Source organism: Dicentrarchus labrax, unplaced genomic scaffold, assembly GCF_905237075.1.
Source record: "Dicentrarchus labrax unplaced genomic scaffold, dlabrax2021, whole genome shotgun sequence".
Lineage (NCBI taxonomy): Eukaryota > Metazoa > Chordata > Actinopteri > Moronidae > Dicentrarchus > Dicentrarchus labrax.
In genome coordinates, this window is record NW_026136718.1 from 1,891,306 (window position 1) to 1,913,370 (window position 22,065).

At 44.0% G+C, this 22,065-nt stretch overlaps 2 protein-coding genes across 2 annotated transcripts in view; one reads left to right on the forward strand and one right to left on the reverse strand.

The window, feature by feature from the left end:
- The window catches only part of niban1a (niban apoptosis regulator 1a), a 27,121-nt gene extending 24,325 nt beyond the window's left edge, over window positions 1-2,796 (forward strand). The window contains exon 14 of the mRNA XM_051375749.1: window positions 10-2,796. Coding sequence (XP_051231709.1) covers window positions 10-1,373 — 1,364 coding nt within the window. The 3' untranslated portion in view covers window positions 1,374-2,796. The remainder of the gene's footprint in view (window positions 1-9) is intronic.
- kifap3a (kinesin-associated protein 3a) overlaps window positions 2,796-22,065 on the reverse strand; it is a 33,007-nt gene continuing 13,737 nt past the window's right edge. The window contains exons 11-21 of the mRNA XM_051375750.1: window positions 19,706-19,806; window positions 16,809-16,917; window positions 16,572-16,684; window positions 16,288-16,454; window positions 15,209-15,333; window positions 14,502-14,600; window positions 13,881-13,966; window positions 11,504-11,693; window positions 11,303-11,393; window positions 5,005-5,100; window positions 2,796-4,573 (exon numbers count right to left, since the gene is read on the reverse strand). Coding sequence (XP_051231710.1) covers window positions 4,537-4,573; window positions 5,005-5,100; window positions 11,303-11,393; window positions 11,504-11,693; window positions 13,881-13,966; window positions 14,502-14,600; window positions 15,209-15,333; window positions 16,288-16,454; window positions 16,572-16,684; window positions 16,809-16,917; window positions 19,706-19,806 — 1,214 coding nt within the window. The 3' untranslated portion in view covers window positions 2,796-4,536. The remainder of the gene's footprint in view (window positions 4,574-5,004; window positions 5,101-11,302; window positions 11,394-11,503; window positions 11,694-13,880; window positions 13,967-14,501; window positions 14,601-15,208; window positions 15,334-16,287; window positions 16,455-16,571; window positions 16,685-16,808; window positions 16,918-19,705; window positions 19,807-22,065) is intronic.

Genomic DNA, 22,065 nt, shown 5'->3' on the forward strand with positions numbered 1-22,065 from the left:
TCTCCGCAGTGGTGAAGGAGGCGGCGAGCCTGAAGAAGTACAACCTGTTCACAGACAGCAGAGACCTGCTCAGTCAGTCCAGCCGCTCCAGCCTCTCGTCCCCGTCCGTCTCCACACCGAGCAGCCCCGCCATGGCGCTCGCCTCTCCCCAGAAAACCTCCCAGCCCCCGTCTCCCCTCGCGGTCAACGGTCCGTCGGTCACACCCCAGAAGGAAGAGCAGCGGGAGGGAGTGAACGGCGTGCTGCAGGGGGAAGCCTCGACGGACGTAGTGGTAATCGAGACGCCGCTGGGGGCGGTTGAACAGAAAGAGGCGGCTCAGAGCGTCGCTGTCAGTCAGGAGGCGGAGCTACCGGCAGCCCCAGAAGAAGAGGTTTTCCAAACTGTGAAGGCGGAGGAAGCTTTACCAGATACAACCAACCAGGAACAGGAAGTGAATGTGGAAGCAGCTCCAGAGACGGTGATCCAACAGGAAGCTGAACCTCAGATTCAGAACAAGGCCGCTCCAGAAGAAGCAGAAACCCCCACTGATGTAGAAAGTCTACAGACAGCAGCACAGATAGAAGCTCCAGGACCCGGTCCTGAGTCTCCAAAGGAACCAGAACCAGGCCCCCAGTCTCCAAAGGAACCAGAACCAGCCCCCGAGTGTCCAAACGAAACAGTACCAGGTCCAGACTCTCCAAACGAACCAGAACCAGGTCTCGAGTCTCCAAACGAAACAGTACCAGGTCCTGATCCGCCACATGAACCCGTAAACACTTCAGCAGAAGGTACTGGGTCCCAGACTGTAGCCAGTGGTGAAGAAGAGTCCCACTGTGGGAGCTCAGAAATCAAGTTAGCGGCTCCCTCTAGTGGTCCAACACCAGCACTCACACCCCCAGAAGTCAGCCTTGACCTGGAGGAAGCAGAACCAGCTTCTGTCTCAGAACCTAATTCTCTGGATGTGTCGGTAGGAAGTGAGTCGGCGCCGTCGGACATAGAGTCCATAGAGGAAGTCAAAGTGACAGGGAACAGCGAGGACGAAGTCTCGACGACCTCTGACGTTCTGGAGGACGAGGCCAACCTCGTTAAATCCCCCGTGAGCTCAGAGGAACCCGCAGAGAACCAAACCGTGAGCGACGAGTTGTCTCCCGAGGCGCGGGCGGAGGCTGAGAGCGCCGCCGTGGATCGGGACATCGAGGCGGGTGCGAGCGTGGAGGTGGAGGTGGCGGCGGAGGCTACGAGCCCTTCTGAGCCCGCCAAAGAGGAAAACCCGTCCAGCCCTGAAGTCCAACCCCTGGACTCCATCAGGGAGATCCGTGACCTGGTGGTGGAAGTGTTCGAGGTGGAGGAGCTGGTGCAGCGTTACCCGAGTGGAATTCCAACGGAGGAATGAAGCATCGACTGTTTCTGTTGACGGAGCTTCGATCTCTGGACGCTGCCTCAGATTGTCCTGAAGTTAAAATACGAACGGAAACAAACTTTCACAGAAGCTTCCACAAACTCTTTCACACACATATGCATGAAATTACAGTAAACTATTTATACAAATCATTTACACAAGTCAACATGTTAACAGTGTATAAAAAGCATCGGGTCTCATTCGTTCAGCGACTCTGACAGGATTTTATTTTTTATTTTAGCACCAAATTGTTTTAGAAAATCTAGATTTTGAACTATTTTATTAAGATTGTGAAGAAATGTCTTGGAAAAGAATCTATTTTCTTTCTTTCTGGGAGGATGTCGTGGAAGGACCTGGTTAGCCTAGCTTAGCATAGAGACTGGAAGCAGAGGGGACCTGTAGCCTGGCACAAATCAGTGGATTATTATAACTGACATATAAGCAGCATGTTGTCACCCAGTTGTTTCTTTACGATGCCCAATTCATTCAAATCATATTCTATAAACCCATCAGATGTTTTACTCTCTGTTTCTCTCAGGAGGACAAACAGGAACAATTTATTGATCGTAATTGATCTAGTTTGCTGGAATGACTATAAGACTTTATTATCTTCAGACGGGCTTCCTTAAGTCCTCTCACACTGGGGCTCTGTGATCTACACGTGAACTTACTGACAGAGCTAGGCTAGCTGTTTCCCCCTGCTTCCAGTCTCTATGCTAAGCTAGGCTAACCACCTCCCGACTCCAGCTCTGTGTGATTGACATCCATCCGACTCTCGGTATCCTGGCAACCTCTCAGTTGGTAGAAGCGACACAGGCGGGAACAGGATGAGTACTTACAGATCAACAGTGAAAATATGTTTCTGAAAACATAGATTAGCCTAGCACGTAGCATATCTAAGTACAGGAAGGAGGAAGTTGACTGAGCCTTGCTCAACTGTGATTGGAGCAGAGAGCATTAAGGGGCGGGGCTTAGGAAGGATCAATTGATTTCTCATTAATGGTTTTTTTGGGACCTAGAGAAGGATTTTAACTGAAGTAGCTTATCAAAGTGCCTTTATCGTACCTCCGCGTCGCCTCTATGTGCCTTAAATCTCACGGTGACAGAAACACACCTCGGTTGCCGTAGAGACCGGTCCGAGTCCGAACACCTGTGCTGGAGCGTCACCTCCACCAAGTGCCTTTCACCTGCGTACAACATCTCATACAGACACGGTTAGTCGGACAGTTGGACCATAAACCGTCCAGCAGATGAATGTCGGTTAACGGAGACATTGTGTGCAAACATTAATAATAAAATAAGAGTCTATAAACAAACATGCCCTCTAACTATCTCTGTGTGAACTCTGGTTTCAATGTTGGGGAAACAATACAAACAATAAATGCTTTTATTTGCCAATAAAACACATACAGCATGATGCTTTGATTATTTATTTATGCTCCACAAGGTTTGTGTAACCAATCACAGACACACTGTACGGAGAAATATCAAAAAACCTGCGAGTAATCCAACATCTGTGACGGATTAAATACTAAATACAGTTTGACTACAATAATATTCCTCCCATTTATTTGATATATTGCACCACAGAACGAGTATCTCGTGTTTCAGCAGGCGAGCGGCGCTTCAGGCACATCAAGGACAAGATCATGAATAATAAAAAAAAAAAGATGCAGCAGATTCTTTAACATTTTGTTCATATTTAAAACACATTTTTCAAGATAAGACGATAAAAGGCTGTTAACATTTCTTCTTAAATTACATTCACACAAATAAAGACGAATGACATCTTAATCCTCGACTGCAGAGCTTCCAGTGACAGACTGTGTGTGTGTGTGTAAAGAAACCAAGGGTCACTCTTCACTTTATGGTCCATAATGTTCTCATTATCTTCCTGGAAGGAACTGTGTAATTTGGTATTTATTATTGTTAAAACAGTGACAGATATTTGAGTCGAGTCAGTTGTGTGCAGTTTGTAAACGGTTGTAGATTTCCAGATTAATTTCCTTGAAAGAAAAAGCTCCATTTAAAGACATCCAATGCAGGACTGACTCATACAGACAGAACCTCTCTATGACCCAACTACAAGTGTGCGTCTGCAGTCCTCGTCTGTAGTTTCTTATTCTGTGTTCAGTTTTATTTCTGCTTCACTGCTTTGTTCTTACTAACGTTGCTCCCTCTCCTCACTCGTTTCCTTACGTAGCTCGACCAAAAGGTTCTCTCTGGAGCCGGTGCAGATCCTGCAGAGCCTTTAATGTTTATTCATTGCTCATTTAGTATTTGAAGTTTATGCTTTCCTGGAGTTTGCAAACTGAGTCAACCTGCTGTTCACTGACTAAGAGACTGTTAAATGTGTACCAATTAAACACTCCAAACCAAATTACATTACAGCGAGATAATTAAGGAAATATAGACCCGTAACATAAAGTGATAAAAAGAAATCTCTAATGCAACTACATGTTGCATAATGCATAACTCAGTGGTTTCAACCCGTGGTAGGAACCCCTGCAGGCGACCCGAGATCAATCTCAGAGGTCACAAGATTATTAAAGGGATAATATAGAAAGTACTGGATATTCTCTCTCTCTCTCTCTCGCTCTATATACGACCTCTTTGGGCCATCCATCAAATCAAACAATCTTTTGTTTTGGTTGGAGACTTTTACCTGTGATGAGTAACAACAGATTCTATAAATATATAGTTTGTGTTAAAGGAAAAGTCTGGTGATATTCTCCAGTTCTCCTCCTGTAAATAAATCCCTGAAGATCTCGCTGTTCTACAGATGTATTGGTTGTCAGTCTTATAAATAAAGAGGAGAAAACATGTAGTCTTCTGATATCAGGTTGAACAAACCTTGGCAACAATCAGGAGTCATAAAATCAGATTTCTGAACATTCAGGAATATCTAAGCACCTATTTGGCAGCCATTTTGAGAACTGGTCATAAGATATGAATCTACATCTGTGCCAAATGTGCTGCTTTTATTGCAAAATGCCCAGTTGTTATGTTTTACTGGGCCACTAGTGGGAGCCGGTGAGCTCGGCGCTGAGAGCCACAGACAGTACTGAGAGGGACTACGGTCGGTTCGGGTCTGCACAGATTTAAAGACAAGAACAAAACCTATAATAAGAATAACACCAGACTTATCTTCCAGAACTCACTCATTCATTTTGCGGTTTTCCTTTTTAGGCAGGCTGGTAAAAAAAATAGAAACATTCGGCTGTAAAACAGTTTATCATCAGAAAATACTAACACCTCTAAAGTCACCTCTAAACTGTTTACACAAAGTCACCTGAATCAAACTGAAATCTAACGCTGAACACAAAATAGAAGTTTAAAGTTTGAATGACTTTCACTTTTCTTCACTTGTTCCCTGCGCAGGTTCCTTGTTTCAGGAATTGTCCCTGAATGAGTTTATTCAAATAAGACCGATTACATTTGCTGCTTTAACATCAAGAAAAAGACTCGATTCTAGGAATTCTGACTAAAAACTTCACATTGTTTGACTACGAGATGATTCACTGCAGTGATGCATAAAGAACAGACTTTAGTAGCACACAGTGAACAACAGGGACAAGTCTGTAGTGTGTAGTAGTAGTGAGAGAGTAAGGGGGTCCAGGTTTACCGGGAGGCGGTGCTGTAGTTGTAGAAAAACTGTTCGTCGGGCCGGAAGCCGTAGGCGCTGACGGGTCGATCGGCTGGGACGAAGTGCTCCGACACGCTGACGGGACAGAAGGAGAGAGAGAGATGGGAACAATGAATTACATACAGAGAGACTGAGGCTGTCCTAGATACGTGGACCATAAAGGAGGTTTCTGAGCAGCTTCAAGAACCGAAGAACTCTCCATCCAGTCACTGAAAAAGAACAGAAGCCACCTCACTATCCTTCCCTCTTCCAGTCCACACTCAGGCTCTGTTTTAAGCTAGAGTGAAGATACCACTCACATTAGAGTACATATAGAGTGGCATCATAAAACGAGATCATAACTCTGACCTTAAGATATCTAAATGAAAATGGGTTTTATGGGTTCCACGACTCTTCCCTCTGCAGCCATGCCCACTTTATGCTAATCCCATGCAGTTTTTTCACACGTGATAGAATTTATTTTCATGTATTTGAATATTTCTGCATACTGAGGTCCATAAACAGAACTGGAACTGCATCAATTGGGACTGTATAAGTCAGTGCTCCAGTCAATAGAGTGGACACGGCCCCGTAGACATACAGACAGAGACTGCTATAATAAATTTAGTGCGCCTTCAGTTTTTCCCAGTCTGGTGTGGAAGAACTTGACTGGTCCTGACCTCAACCGGACCTGATCCCCAGTGCTGGACCTCACTAACGTTATTGTGACTGAACAGGACTGGCTGGATTGATCGGTTGTCCACAGACATAGTGTGACACTACCAACCACTACCAGCAGGTGGAGCTCTGACACCAGCCATCTCTCGGGAAACCCCCCCACCCGAGGGCCAGGGCTGATCGCTCAGTCACAGCACTAGATGAAGAAAACTCATAAAAAGTTAATGTAATATTCATCTGCCCCGGTGCAGGTGTTGGACATCCACAATGAGTGTGTGAGTTACAGACTCATGGCTGGAGGGGTAAACAGACCATAAAAACCGGAGAGATGTCAAAACACGGCGGCGTGACGAGGGCGAGGGGCTGACGGCCAAACCTGGAGGACCTGGCTGCCCTCCGCCCGGTCGAGAGGGTTGGGGGGGGGGTGATAAAAGGCCTGTATCTACAGCGTATAAATCAGTTACTATGGGGATGTGGATACAGAGGGTGGGGGCCGATTTCACGCTCCATCTTCTGACCAGCTGCTGGGAGTTGGTGTCTGGCGGTGGAGGGCTCACGGCAACGGGGCCCGGGGCCCGGGGCCCGGGGCCGCCTCGTCAGGACGGAGCGGGTTTGATGGATAAACTGGGCTCTGATGGACGACGCAGCATCTCACACGTCTTTGTTGTCGGGGAGCGTTCGCTGCCTGCCGGCCTCGTCCTCTAAAATACGAGCTGTTTGCTTTGCCCCTGCGAGCGCCTATAATGACGTGTTGTTTTTAGCCAAATCACTTCCAGCGATCAGTTACACAGCTTGCAGCATATCCCCACTCCTCCTCTACCTCCTCCTCTCTGTTTTGCCTTTGCCCCCTGCTGCCCCCCCACCCCTCCACCTCCACCCCAACCACCATCTCCTCTCCCTCCTCCCTGGGCAGAAATATGTCTTTTTCCTCTCCGCACGCTACGGCTGTCAGGAGGGATTTGAGAGCCGGGCTAAAAGGAGGTTGGAGGAACACTGGAGCTCTGAGTCACACCATCCGCCTGCCTGCATGTTTCTGTGGCTGCCTGAAGGGTTACACCACAACCTGGTCCTCCAGGACTCATACAGGGCCAGTACAGGGCCAGTACAGGGCCAGTACAGGGCCAGTACAGGGCCAGTACAGGGCCAGTATGAGTCCTGATGTTCAGTCATAGTCCTTAAAAGGTGCAGGACAGGACAGCTTCTGATGGTGGGCAATATCTGTTTACCTCCATCACCATCAGTTCTTCTTATTGATCGTGGTTTGTTGCAGGGCTGCACAATTAATTGAACTAATAACTGAAGTTGCAATATGACCTAATGAGTCCTGTAGTGCTGCAGACTAATGTTGTTCCCCAGATGTAAGAAAACATGTTTGTTTATAGACCTTTATTATTTATACAGCACCTTTCAAAATCTGCTTTAGAGGGTTAAACAAAGCAATATTATTATTTTATTATATCCTGCAGCCATAGTTTGTAGTGTATGGAGGCCTGAAACTGCCAAAAATAAATAAATAAATTACTTAATAAATAAATATGCCATTAAATGCATTACAAATATTAATGTAGGCATCAATTTATTTATAAAATGTGACAAATATATTACAGATATTTATATTAATCATTTTAATCACCTACTTGTTTTTATTTTACTTTCCCATTTAATTTATATATATACATATATTATGAATTATCAGGATAATTTAAGTACAACTAATAAAATATCAGTCCATAATAATGATAATAATAATAATAATAATAATAATAATAATAATAATAATAATAATATCAGCAGCCTTACAGCTGTGGAATATTAAATTATTCATCACTCACTACATTTCAGCATTTCTTGTCATCAAGTGTGTAAAAACTACAGATTATGAACTTTTTAAAACATAAAAATGTGAAATCTTATCAGCATCGGCCATAAAAAATAATCCATTCTGTGCATCTCTAATGTTAACGAGCAACTGTCAGAAAACCTGCAGTGATTTATCAAAACTGATCAAATTATTTTACTTTTCATCAACAGGAACAAACACGGCCCAGAATCTAATCTTCATTTTGGTGTGAAGTGAACGAGCCGCAGTCAGAAGCAGATTCCTCCCGCAGGGCGAGAGACGCTTTGTGACGTAGCCGCTGTCAGCTGTGATATTTCTCTTTATGAAACATGCAAATCGACCCGTCTGCCACCTTATTCGCTCCACGTGTGTGTTGTGACACGCCGGCGAAATGAGGAGACGGCGGTTGGGGGTCACTGAGACAAGGGGCCCAGTGTTTCCCCCCACAAATGCCAGTTTGGCCCCAGAGGAGCGGCTGCAGGAGGCGGCGGCGGGCCGAGCGGCGGGGACACGTCCCATCCCGCAGAGAACATTCCTCGGTAGTGAACAGGAAAGGGAATCAGGCCCTTTTCCTCCTTCGGTGTGACCCTTCGCCCCCCCTGTGTCTGTCTCTTCCAGGGCCCCGGGCCAGGCCCCCGCTTTGATCTCTCCCCGCTGTCACTGCTCGGGTTACAGCTAACCAACACGCCGCCGCCGCCCCTCCCCACCTCCACCTCTCACCTGATTGTGAAGGCGTTCTCCTCCCTTTATTTTTACCTCACTTCACTCGCCGGCGCCCCGTCACGTCCTGACAGTCTCTCAAAGCGCTCATTGATTCTCCCGTTGGCGTGTTCACAGTCCTCCAGTCACACACCGTCCGTCTGTCACGCCTCTTCCTATTGGACGCCTCGCTCTACCTGACTGAAGCACTATTAAGACTTCTGGGAAATGTGTCCCTCTGTCCTCAAAATGTGGTACACTGAACCCGAACATTTCATATTTGGATATTAAGATCTGTTGTCAGGACATAAATGTGGTTATTAAGGACTGCGGGGATATTTTACAGCTGAAAAATGCTAAATTTGTCAAAAGTATTCCAGAAAGTGGAGTTTGATCCCAACTGGGACTTTTAAATGTCCGACCCGTCTCCATACTGTACTGGAAGGTCACTAAATTCACTAAAAACCACTCAAATATATAAAAATGTCTCACTCTGGGATGTTTAAGAAGATGTTAAGATGTTTAAAAAATTATTATGACGCATCGACCAATGTTTGTTTTTGATTAACATATTTTTTTGGAAGGACGAACTGAAAGAGACGATTTACAGTGTAAAAATAACTTTGTTAGTGTTTCTAAATAACCTCAAACATATTTTTTAAAGTCGCCCTCCAGTCAGAAATCTGGTTTCCTTCTTGTTCATTTGGATGATGTCTGTGCTGCTTCCTTCCCGATGCCGACAGATATTGTTCACAGAACATTGTTATTGTTTTTGTTTGTGGTTTTATTTATCAAAGATATTATTCTATTTTTTTTCATATTCCAATGTCTGAATATTTTTAACCCCCAAATTCAATCCAATACAGTATGGATCCGATATGTGTGCATTAACAAATAGAAATATAGGTTATTATTATTGAATATGCCAGTATGATTGCTACTGTTGTAAAAGAAAAGGCGAACTGGACGCAGGGCTTATAAATCACGTGGTATCAGACGGGTGCACAGACACGAGTACTGATATCAGAAGTATTTTATTAAGTACAGTTTGATGTACTTGCACGGTACTTGAGTATTTCCATTTCCCCGTCAGTGCTGATAGGCTACAGGGTTCCCACTCTTTAAATTAAAATCATATTCCAGGAGGTTTTTCTGGATAATACAGGACAGCAGTTGCTCACAAACATATAACTTCCCAGCAGGTCTAATATTGACAGATGTATCTTGATGAAGTGTGTTAGGTTCATTACAGGTATGTATTCAGTGTTTATGGGACATTCTGCTGCTGCAGTGTCCGATGAATCGACCACAGATTGAACTGTAACAAAAGATGTGAATAATTTCAGACAGACTATGCTCCACGGTGAGGGAGGGGATAAAATACAATTACAAAAATTTTCCAGGACAATGTTTTTTTTTATTTATTTGGTCATTTTAATCGATTTGCAGGCGTTTCCATGACTGCAAAACTAGTCTTTAAATTTCCAGGTTTTCCAGGGCGCGTGGGAGCACGTTGAGGCTACGATTTGTGACGTGTAACCAATCAGAAAGCGCCGTGGACGGGACATTGAGTCAGACTACAGACAGAGGCAGCTGCAGCAGATCCAAAGTAACGTATTTAAAAAAATTTAAATGTATGTCATCAAAATTGAATGGAAGCCCATTTGTGCCAATGTGAAAAAAAAGTCACTATAATGAGAAACCCTCAAAATATTGAAAAACCGTCTCATTATTATGAGATACAGAGTCAATATTTTAAGAAGGTTTCTCATCATAATGACTTACAGATTGGTAGAAATGGGATTCCATACAATAACGTTTCTGATAATCAGGAAAATTGATCTGATAATGGGTCTCTTCCCGTCTGCTTTCTGCACACACTGATACACTAAAATCAGCTGATGATGCCGGTCGTCTGGTATAAAAGCTCATTATGATGTTCACACAAATAACAGTGATTGTACAGTATTACGTCCGTTTTAAAAGGCCCCATTCACACCATGTTTCACACATAGTTTAAAATAAGCGCTGGAGCTGGCTTTGATTATTATGTTAACCTGGATCACTCAGAGTACAGCGGGCTAAATTAAAACAGTCTCACAGACGCCAATTCCCCCGGCGCTCTCGGTATATTCAAAAGGTTTCAGTTACAAAGCAGACAGAGGGAGAGAGAGAGAGAGCGACCGAAAGAGAGCAAACACAGACAATAAAGAAATGAGTGAAGGGATCACAGATCGGGATTCCTCATCTCGTCAGACCGACTGTGTCGTGGATTCAGTCACAGTCGACCTCTCAACAGCAGCCAAACCAAACATTCCTGCCGGCGAGGGGGGGGGGACGAACAAAAATCCATCGACACAAGCTTTATCGCACGCAAGGAGAAGTTTGATAATAAATAAGACAAATTACTCACAATAAACTCTCTATTTCCTCAACTATTCATCATCACAGCAGCAGATGGAATCGGCTGCCGCTCAGTATCGGGACCAAGAAACGGATTCAGAAGAAAGTCAACGTCCGTCGTAGTGATAACAGGATTGATTTTTAATTCCCAGGCTTCAGTTTCATGTTTCGCTGAGGAATGTCGGCGGCGTATTGGGAATAAAGTAGTTGATGTATTTGGAGCCACAGAGGAACGAGTGAGAGAGAAACAAGAACGTAGAGGCCGGAGAGTGTTTGTTCTCAAAGCTGGAGTATTGCTGTTGAGGGTGGAGCGATGCCTTCTGGGATCGGCGAGGCTTGTTGACTCAGGCCAGGCCTGGTTCAATAACACAGATCAGCGAATAGTGATTCAGAATAACAACACGAGAGGGTAAACACTCACAGTTTAGTGTTTCCTTTCTGACACAGCCAGTGATTCTGGACAAAGACAACCTGCCCTGCTGACAGCCGCCATCACACTCACACACTCAGTGTCTGAGAGCTGACTCAGTGTAATAACTATTACTGTTGGACGATAATTTGTCCCAGAAATAACTGCAATAAACAATATTATTGTCATTTTAAGACCATCTTATGCCACAGATATAATGTTAATTATGTAAATATACCCTTTCACATTATGTTTGGGGTGGTAAGTACCTGCTCATGTACCCAGTTGGTCCCAGCTCTCCGTTCTGGAAGTCGGTGTAGAACTCAGGACTGATGGCACCGTCTGCGGAGATGATCCCATCTGGATGAAACAAACACGGGTTAACAAACAAGAAACTTTGTGTCATCTCACTCTCAGATGGGCCCTACTGAGCGTGTTTGTATCAAATAATGAACTGCTCCTTTAAGTACCGGCGCTGTAGAACAGGTCGGGTCTCTCCATGATGTCTGCGTTCCCAATGAAGGACTCTCCGTCCTCGCCGTACAGGAAGGGCTCTCCCGCTTCATCCATCAGGCGGTTCTCCACCATCTCCAGCCACTGACCGTTGTACCAGCGGAACTTCTCGGTCTGGATCTTCTTTCCCCACTCCTCGTCGTATTCCTGCAGCGAAGAGAGAGTTGAGTGGAAGGACAGTAAACTGAATATGTTTGAGGATTTGTCATTTTTTCGTGGACCAAACAACTAATCAATTAATCGAGAAAAGTTAGTGGAAGTTTGAGTCAGATTATCTCTGTTTTTTGGGGAAACCTTTGGACTTTGGGGTTATTTTGTTGAATATAACTTAGATTTTGACTTTGTGTTTGTGTTCTTGTGAATTTAGTATCTATGTCATTCAGTGTAGGCTGTACATTTTGCTGTGTGTCCTTATGGGCAAAACACAAACAACCATTTTAAATGCTAAAAGGAGAGAGACCTGGCTGGCACCGTAAATAAAATCCAACTGTTACAACAGGATCAGCAATGTCAAGGCTGCCTGTAATAAACTTAATGGAAATCTGTTAAATATTTGAAGGGTAATTTCAATAAGAATAAGAGAGGAGGTGTGTGTGCAGGTACGTGCGACTGTGTGTCGTTTCCATCCTCCTCCGTCCAACCGGCCCGGCTGTTTGCGTGCGCAGCTCGGCGGACGACGACCACAGAGTTCTGTTTTCTTTTCTCTGCGGGGGCCGAAGGGGGAGCGATAAAGGCAGCCTTTGAGACTGCGACGGCCGGAAGATTAATCATTCAGATGCAAAGCAGAGCCCCGTGGGCACTGACAGCCACCCGAGGCCCCGGACTCAAACGGGCCTATTGACCATCACACACGGGGGGCCCCTCGCTCTCCGCCGCCACCACCTCAACGCCGGAGTGACAGCGACACATTTTTGACTCATCAGCGACGGAAATAGCATCATGACTCAAGCAATTAGGTTCTTATATTAGTTTAATGTGACTATTAGCGGCTGAGCTCATGACTCGGATGAGCTCATCGCAGCAGGGGTGAGGAAGTGCAACAACAGTTTTGGGAGCTTTTCAACATATTCCACTGGAAATATGGCCGGGCTAAGAATATCACTGTGAATTAGGCGTCTGTCCCACTTGGAGCATCTACAAAGTTCCTTGTGAAGCCATGTGTGTGTGTTTGTGTGTGTTTGTGTGTGTTTGTACACGAGCAGGGGCCACGATGATCAAAGGCGAACATTTCAGGACTGCACAGTTATGGCGTGTGCTGCCAAAAGGACCGCGCGCAGCCAAGCAGTAATGATTGTCTGTGTGTGTGTGTGTGTGTGTGTGTGTGTGTGCGTCCACGGCTCTGCTTTCTCTCTCACCTCTGCTGTCCAGCCGCTGACACACTCCAGAGCCCACCGGCTGCCTTTCATGTGGTTCACATCTTAATAGGTCTCACTGATAATTTCAATGAAACACTTCCTTTGCCCCGCTACACTGCCTGGCTATAATCTACAGCTAATTACGCTGATCTGAGGTCTGGCAGCGATCACACCGACTGGGAGCTGACCACACCTGTCAGTCAAAAAGACGACTCAGGAATTCATCGGTTAGTTAATCGCTGATGTCAAGTTTGACTCAGGCACATCGGGAGAATGTTTGACTGATTGATGAGGAGTGGGACAGGATGTGTAAGAACAATAAAACTATGTCAAGAGAAGCAAGGGTTTAAAGGTTATATATAAGATTTAAACATTAATATATCAGCAAACAGTTATTCTCTATATAAAGACACAGAGTCACATGGTGTCTCTCTCCCTCTGCCTGTGTTGTATCGCAGCCTCTCTGTGGTTTGTTTCCATAGCCGGTCTGCTCCGACTGAAACTGCTGTTTTTATCATCTACGTCGGTGAATTAAGGATTTATTTCCACCAAACCAGAGTTGGTGATTGTTGGAAACACTAACAGAGACACTTTTAATGAGTTTTATTCTGTTTCTGTCCACTTTGAATGAAGTTATGATGATCTGAAGGTAAAATGAGTGTTTCTGTCTCTGGAGTCTGGTGGAGAGTGATAGTGATATTACGGCTGTTTGTGGTTAAACTAAAGGTCTATCTCTGTAGGGATCCTTTCCATCAATGGGGTAAATGGGAGCCAATCTATCTGTATATGAAACCAAAAATATTACACTGCAATAAGTTTAGCAAATTCCTGTTTTTAATTTAAAAACAATTTTCTTTCTTTCTTGCAACCTTAATATTGAGTTTTAAAAGCTCATGCTTACTTTGAATTCGAGTGAGAAATGTAAAACCAGCAGGTGAAGTGTTGAAATGTTGTTTATGAGGATTATCTGGATACTCACAGCGATGATATCCAGCGTGTTTTCGCAGACTTTGCGGATCTCTGCGTTGTTATCGTGCATCAGGTCGATGAGATAAGCCGGCGCTTCTGAGATTGGGACTCAAGGAAAGAAAACGTTTCATCCTCTCTGGGCTCAATCAATCATATATCTGTCCTTAATCAATCAATCAAAAGGGGAGGAAAATGGGGATGTGGTGGTACAACGCTCCCCCTCAGACTTTCTGCCTCTCGCTCCCACAGCAGAGCTTAAATCAGATATTCACGTTTTATTCTTCTCACAGTCAGAAAAACATCAATCAGGACGCGCTGACAGAGAGCATATTTGTAATTTGACACAAGCCGCCAACCGACCACAAGTGCGTACAATTACAGGCAGCTCAGAATACCCAGAGGGTTAAAAAAACTAAATCAAGGGGTTAAATAGGTTGCTATGGAGATGCAGACGGGAATAAACAGCGATGAGAGATACATCCAGGGCGTTACTAGGAGTTACCATAAGGACATACACTAAAGACTGAAAATAGAGCACTGTTTTGTACTACTGTACAGCCAGTGTGTTAATGTATCTGAACTAATGGGACAGAAATGTCTGCAATACTTTAGAAATAAGCAAAAAGGATACGCGTGTCTTTGACGATGACGTCCCTGGTAGTTTTGTTAAAGACCATCTGGTAGAAGACGTAGATGATCTGACACACAAACTCGTCGTCCTTTTGTTGGGCTGAAATAAAAAAAGTGTACAATTCATTTTCAGGTTTCAGTGCAGAAAGGAAAAGTAGTCTTTTCACCTAGAAAATATAATAAATACTACCTTTTTCAAGTTATTTGTGAGGATATAAGTGTTTTTATCAAGATACAAGATAATATCGTCCCATTCATGATGATTTCTTTTGGATTGATGATTATGAACAACTTGAATTGTGCTTCAAGAAGGCAGAATATTTAGTTTAATATATAATAATAATAATAATAATAATAATAATAAATATAATATGTTTAATTTGTAATAGAATCATTTGATCATTGCAACTGTATTTTTATTTTTTATTTGGAGTTCAGTATTTTGCTCGAGGACACTTGCAGCAGGGGGAGCCGGGGATCGAACCACCAACCTTCTGATTAGTGGACGGCCCGTTCTACCTCCAGAGCTTGTTTGGGTCAAACTAAAGAAAAACTAGATCCTGTATTTCACAATCCTTTGGAAAGCTCCAACAGAGCCACAGGACGACATTATTTAGACATTATTATAAATTACAATCAACATTAGAACTTAAATGATGTAAGAGCAACCAGAAACTGGACTACAACCGTAGTAGATGTGGTTCTTACCATTGAGCAGCTCAATGAGAGCGGGAATGATGCCAGACTTGGCCAGCATGGCTGCGCAAGAGTCATCCATGGACACGGTGCCAATCATGATCACCACCTCCAGGATGAGATCATCCTCAGCAGAACCTGACATCAGGGAAAAGTATGAGCTGAGTGGATGACTGGCAAAGAAAACTCAGTTGATCCTGTAAAACATTTGGCCTCTGAACACAAGCGTGCTGCGCCAGGGAAAACATCCATGTTCTGTGACTGTATGGGCATACCACTGCGTGTGCATACAGAGCGGCAGGAGTTAGTGTCTTTATACCGACGCTGTCTGGAAAACTATTCTTGGAAAAATAAAGGTTATAAAACGTCTCTTTTCTACTCGTGTCTGAAGACATATATTTTGTTTTAAAGAATCCCCAGTGGCTCGTTTTAAAGGTCAATAAACTCATCAGCCCTTTTCTTCTGAGGAACTGGTTCTGATAGAGTTCTTTAAGGGTTCGGTGGTGGATGGAAGAGGGCTGCGAGTTTCTTAGGATCTCTTTGTGTAATCAATCAATTCTCAAACTAAAACACCATCACCAAACACTGAAGGAATCTTAACTGGGAGAAGCTGACTGCAATGACGGTGAAGACAACAACTCCCATCTCATATTGTACGTTTAAATAACCTAAAGCTATTCCTCTAGACTTTAAATTTTGCTTTAATAAAGACAAAAAGGGAAACTGAAGGTTAGGAGGTCAATGGTCATTGAAGGTAAAGATAAGGCCCGGACCCTAATGAGGGTTCTCTGTCCTCATATCATCCAGGACCACTGACATCTCACTGATAGTGTGATTTAGGGGAGTAGTCAGAGGTTAAGACAGGGCATGGGAGAGACCTGGTCTCTGGTTTCAAAGGGAGATAGATGAGAGATCCTGGTGGAGGATGTATGGATCATTACTGCGTGGGTTTAAAAGATATTAGCAGAAACATTTCCTCAGATGGTGCAGCTGATTAAGATCTGCGCAGCCAGTACTTCACACACACACACACACACACACACACACACACACACACACACACACACACACACACACACACACACACACACCCTGGTTTGAGTCTGTCCTTCAGGTAGGACACCAGGTTGTACTCCTTGAGAACCAGCGCCCAGTCCAGGTCGGCGATGGTCAGATTGGCCAGCGTGCCGAGACACTCGATCACAAACTCCTCAGCCTCCTCTTCACTGATCTGAGCTGCCAGGTCACCAACATGGTCCTACACAGGAACATAAATATAATAAATACAAACCCCCAAAAACATAATTCAACTAACAACTGCACATTTAGAGGCACCAGGAAGACCCGTATTGACTTTAATAGACCATGTACTGACCAGGAAGAGGCTCTTGGTGGGTCCGTTGTGTTGAGAAAGGTTTCTGATCATCTTCATCACTAAGACATCCTTCAGCTTTACAGCGCGCTTCATCAGCATCTTCAGACCATTACCTAGGGCAACGGGGAGAAAGGACGTAAGGAGGAACAGCAAATTTTAGACTTTAACAACGCAGGCTGGGATGAAAACGTGTCTGTCCATCATAGATTGTGTTGATCCTGTGTTTCGGGTTCATACCCTGACAGATGACCTGGGCATTGCTCTTGTTGGCAGCCAGGTTGATGCAGAGTGAGATGAGCTCAACATCCATCTTCTCCTCCGCTGAGTCAAACACCATCTTCATCAGCTGTCAAACACAGGTTACAAACATCAGTAAACTCAGATACAACCAACCAAAATACACATAATGAGTAGCCTAGTGAATACTGACAGCCAAAGTGCTCTCAGAGTGGAGGGAACTTATGTTTATGTAAATGTGCTGCAAGTTAAAACTTAAAGAGTGACAATTAGAGCATCTTGGTCAACCACATCTGCCCTTTTCTGAAGGGAGTTAAAAAGAGTGCATCCCTGCAATCTCCTCCTGTCACATTAAAGCCAGCAGCCATCGAGGGGTTGAACCCCCGGAGAGTGAAGGAGGGAGAGAGAGGGAGGAAAAGACTTTAGAAAATGATAAAATAGAGCAAGTGTGTGAGTTATAAAGTGAAAGACGGAGATAAAGGGAAGGCAAGCGTCGTTCCCTAACCTCATAAACACCCTCCTCCACTACCACCTCCTCCTCCTCGTCCTCCTCCCTCCCTCCCTCTGTCCGTCTCTCCTGCACTGATTTAACATTAAACAGGAAAAGCTTTGAGCTGGGGGGGAGGCAGAGGTGCGCTGCTTCCCTGTGAGGAGTCAGGAATCAGAGGGAGAGAAAGGCTGGGCCGGGCCTGGGTTAGGTATCACATACCAGGGGCCCCGGACCCCAAATCAGCCCCGTCTAGACTCTCTGGCACCTGCCTCTGCTTATTTACCACAGACAGCCACCGGAGGCCCCGTCAGGGCCGCTGCAGCGCCACACTGCAGTCCGACCAACGCAGCCCACCCCCCAACCTCCACCTCCACCTCCCTCCCACCTCCCTCACTCCTGACATCCCTGCTCTGGAAACCCCACATCCAGCACCAAACGGTGACCCCATTAAAAGCAGGAGAAGGGGAAAGGGGCAGGTCAGTCACCAGCCTGGGAAAGTGATAAAAGAGAGAGGTCTTAAAAGAACAGAATAGGTGAGAGAGGATAAAAGGTGGGAAAGGGGCTGAAGCAGTCTGTTAATTACAGCTGGAGTGTGGGACTTTCACGTATAAATGAACTTCAGTTACATTCCTTCCTGAAGCAGTTCACACAATGCTGATTAAGCCAATCACAGCCAGGTAAACCTCGCTGGATTTCCCAGAGTTTTTAAATATGGAGACATTCCCGCACTGGCTCTCTGGAAGTGATGTGTTTTTCATCAACCAGCAATGATTGGTTGACTTTCTGAGGCTCCAGATAATAAAAGGAACTCTTATTATCCAGTCACCATCGAAGGCTGTAACTGTTCCTCTGCAGGTGTTTTTACAAACAGGACAGATGGAGGGACATTATATATTATATATTATATTACCTGGAATACTTTATAAGGCACCCCAAAGATCAACTATTCATCCTCTGTTTGCACTTGCACATTTATTTTCTTACATCATTTATTATTTAATATCTTGTATATTTGTAACTATTTTAAAGTGTGACTCGACATCACTGTAAACGAGGGCCCTCGATGGTTTTTGAGTTTAAATAAAAAGGTGTACAAATGAAAAAAGAGGACGTGAGGAGTTTTTAATGTCACATTTTCTTTCAATTTTTCAATGGTATCTTCTGAAAACATTCTCTGTACATTATGGTCTGATATGGCCCGTTACCGAAATGCAACGATTAGTTGATCGACTGAAAAATAATCCCAGACTATTTTAGTAATTAATCGTTTTTTTGTTTTTTAATTCAAAAGCTTCAACTTTCAAATGTTTCTGTTTTATATTAAAGTGAATATTTTGGGGTTTTGGACTGACGAACAAGACATTTAAAGACATCATCTTGAAATCTGAGAAACCGGAAAGGACATTTTAAACTATAATCCAGAAATAATCTACAGATTAATCTATTGAGCCTTGTCTGTAATCCTGACGTTAAACACTGAATCCTTTTTATTCTAATTTATTTTTTTGTTTTTCCTAACAGTCTGATTTTTATCTACATGTTTCATATGTGTATAATAGTAAACTGTGTTGTTAAAATCTTCAAACTACAGATAAATATTACTGAGGACATTGACATACAGCCTCAATCAGAGTGGCAGCAGAAAGTTGTCGACACTAAAACATCATTTTAATACTGATGAAGGTTTAGTGTGGACAAAAAGTGAGAGACGGATGGATAACATTAGAGTCAGGAGAGGGTAGTGAGGAGAAGAGTGAGCTGGCCTCGGGGTGGGGTCGAAGGTCACTTCCTGGTCATGCTGCTAGCCGGCATCCCTTCTACCTGGGGGGACACCGTGGTTCAGATCTGCTGCTGACGCGACCTTCTGAACAAACAGCCGGCCTCTCGCGGCCACATCTGGCTGGCATTTACACCCAATCTCGACAAACAAACACGACACACATTTAGCTAATCGCTGACGATGAGAGCAGCGACTGACCGGGTCAACTCAATCAGGAGGGAGTGCAGCTCAACAAAAATGTTATGATCGAAAGTTGAAAGAAAATCAGCCTGAGGGAGAGTTCGAGCTTCAGCTGTAAACTTCATTTTCATCGACACAACTTCATTTGGGTTTGGACAAACAGTGTCTGATGTTGAATCGGGAGGAGAATGTGTGAAGAAGACACAGAAAAGGATGAAACGGCGTTCAGGACTCGTGGAAAGAGAAGGAGAGGAGAGAAAAAACAAAGTTGTCATCACAGTGAGAGCAAAGACTGAGCAGCAGTCCTCTGGTGGGTTTTGGTTCCAGATGTGGCGTGCGTCCCTCCCTCTCGCTCTGTTTCTCATGCATTAATTCCCGGGTGCCGTTAGCGGCCGATGCTAATGTGTCCGTCGTGGTCTGCTGGCGGCGTACATTAGCCAGTCTTACCTGCGGTATGCAGTCTGTGTCGGCAAACATGGACTTGAATCTGTCGTCCACGCTGATGTGGTACAGAATGCACATGCTGAGCTGTCTCTGGCCCTCGTCAGCTGCAACATAAACAGGGGAGAAGGAGGAAAGTCAATGGATGAATGACTGGTTGTGCCGTAACGCTCCGCGGGATGCCAATGACCACATCTAGGAGGAGCTGTGTGTTTTTTGAAAATATTAATGGGCTGAATGGCCTTTTTAACAGAGATTCCTGTCAGAGGTCAAATGGCACTCGGAGCAGAATCAGCACCGGGCCGGCTGCAGTTTCTCAGTTTGTCGTCTCGCAGGCAGCTAACCAGAACAAAAACAACATTTAAAGGATAAATGTGGAACTGCAGCAGACTGAAAAAGGCTTTAAATGCTGCTTAAAGGACCAGTTATCACAATTTGTAAAAAGAAAATATATTTGTTATTTAGATAAACCAGATTTCTGCCTCCTCCCAAAATCAATGGAAGTCAGTGAAACCTGTGATAGGACCGTCTGTTGCCTGCAGGGAACGTAGGTGCTGCGAGAACTATGACTCACACACTTTATACACCATATTCACGTGACTAAAACTGACACCAGAGACACTTTAGCACGCTGTTTTAGAACTCACTCGCCACCAATTGCAGTAAAGGAACAATAAAATAAGCCAGATTGTGCAGGCACACTAGGAGCTTTGACGTTTCCCCACTTCCACATGGCCACTGTGAACGCAGCGTTATATCCACACTTGTGAACTGCACAATCTGGCCTCTTTTATTGCAGCTTCAAGTACCAAAGCTCGTGAGAAAGTTCTAACAAGTGTTGTGTGTGTGTGTGTGTGTGTGTGTGTGTGTGTGTGTGTGTATCACAGGCCGATATATCTTCTTCCACTGTGCCACAGAGCTTCATTATTATCCAAAACCTTTTAAAAACACATCAGTGATCCACACTGTAGTTTATTTGGACTCAATCCTGCATACACTGTCCTAAATACTAATAATATTACACAAGGCTCCAAATGTTGATTCATCCACCGCTAAAAATAGTCCACAACAAATGTTGAGGGTTTTATGCTTTAGGAAAGTATTTTTTAATATTGAATCTACAGATCTGATCTCCAGTAGGAACCAATGGGCTACAGACTGGGTGGAGCAGTGAGAATGTACTGAAGGACAAACGCATTGATTCTGCACATCGGATTTGTTGACAATAAGAAACATACAGAATAATTTCGGCCGTATCAATAAATAAAAAAAGAACTTCTCGTCTCCGTCCAGAAACAGTGAGCCAGTTGCTCGTGAGGATAATGCACAGACCTCACTGAGAACAGTTTACACAGGGACTATTTCTTCGGTAGAAAGCGGTTCCAATGAAAACTGTGGACGGTGAGGTCTGTGGACTATCCAGAGTAACCGGGACACTGTTTGTGGAAAGACACATTCATGTTGAATTATTTTTAAAGCCGCATTAATATATACATATATATTTTTTCTGCTTGGGGGCAGTGGAACGAGTTGTTATGGTAGTGTTAGCACAGTAGTCTATTTACAAAGCTGTTATCGTCCCATTGGAGTCAGGTTTGTGTCCGCCTGATGAATGAAAGTCCAATATTCACTCCTCGCTCCACTTTCTTCTCTAACTGGGTCTGTCTGCAGGTAGCTGGTTGGATGAAAACACTGAGACTGACCAGACACTCGCCATGTTTCCGTCCGAATTAAGCAGCAACCTCCGAACTGTAGTTCCTCTAACGGCCACTAGAGGCTGGCTCCAGCAGTGAGTCGATCTCCATAAGGCCCCATATTCAAATGTTTACAGCCTGGTTCAAAAAATGTTGTTGGCCTCTGTAGCTAATTTCCCTGATCAGGACAAATGTACGTTGTTATTGGATATTTATATAACTCACCTGTTTAAATTATATTAAGGCTTAAAGTTATCCATAATTAATGTTGTGGCAGCTTTGAGTGACAGTTTAGGTGCCAGGCTTGATTCATTTTATAGTATATGGTCCAAATATATATTGAAAATTTTAAACAAGTATCAACAAAATCAGTAAAAGTAAAGTCAAATGAAAGTTTGTTTCCCTCCACTACCGTACAAGTGAGTTGGTTAAGTGCTAGTCGAAGCTCAAACGGTGAAAACCAAAGCAGAAAACAGGATGTAAATATTATATTTCTGTTAGTTTTATGTTGTGTTTTTGCTAAAACTGATCAAGTTCTTTTATTTTTCTGTTTCCATCAAAGTTTTAAAATGCGATATTTCAAAATGTGCCTGAAATAAGTTGATGGAAATACAGCTAATAAACATGATGTAAAACTAAAACTAGTAACTAAAAGAGGCTGCATTTTACACT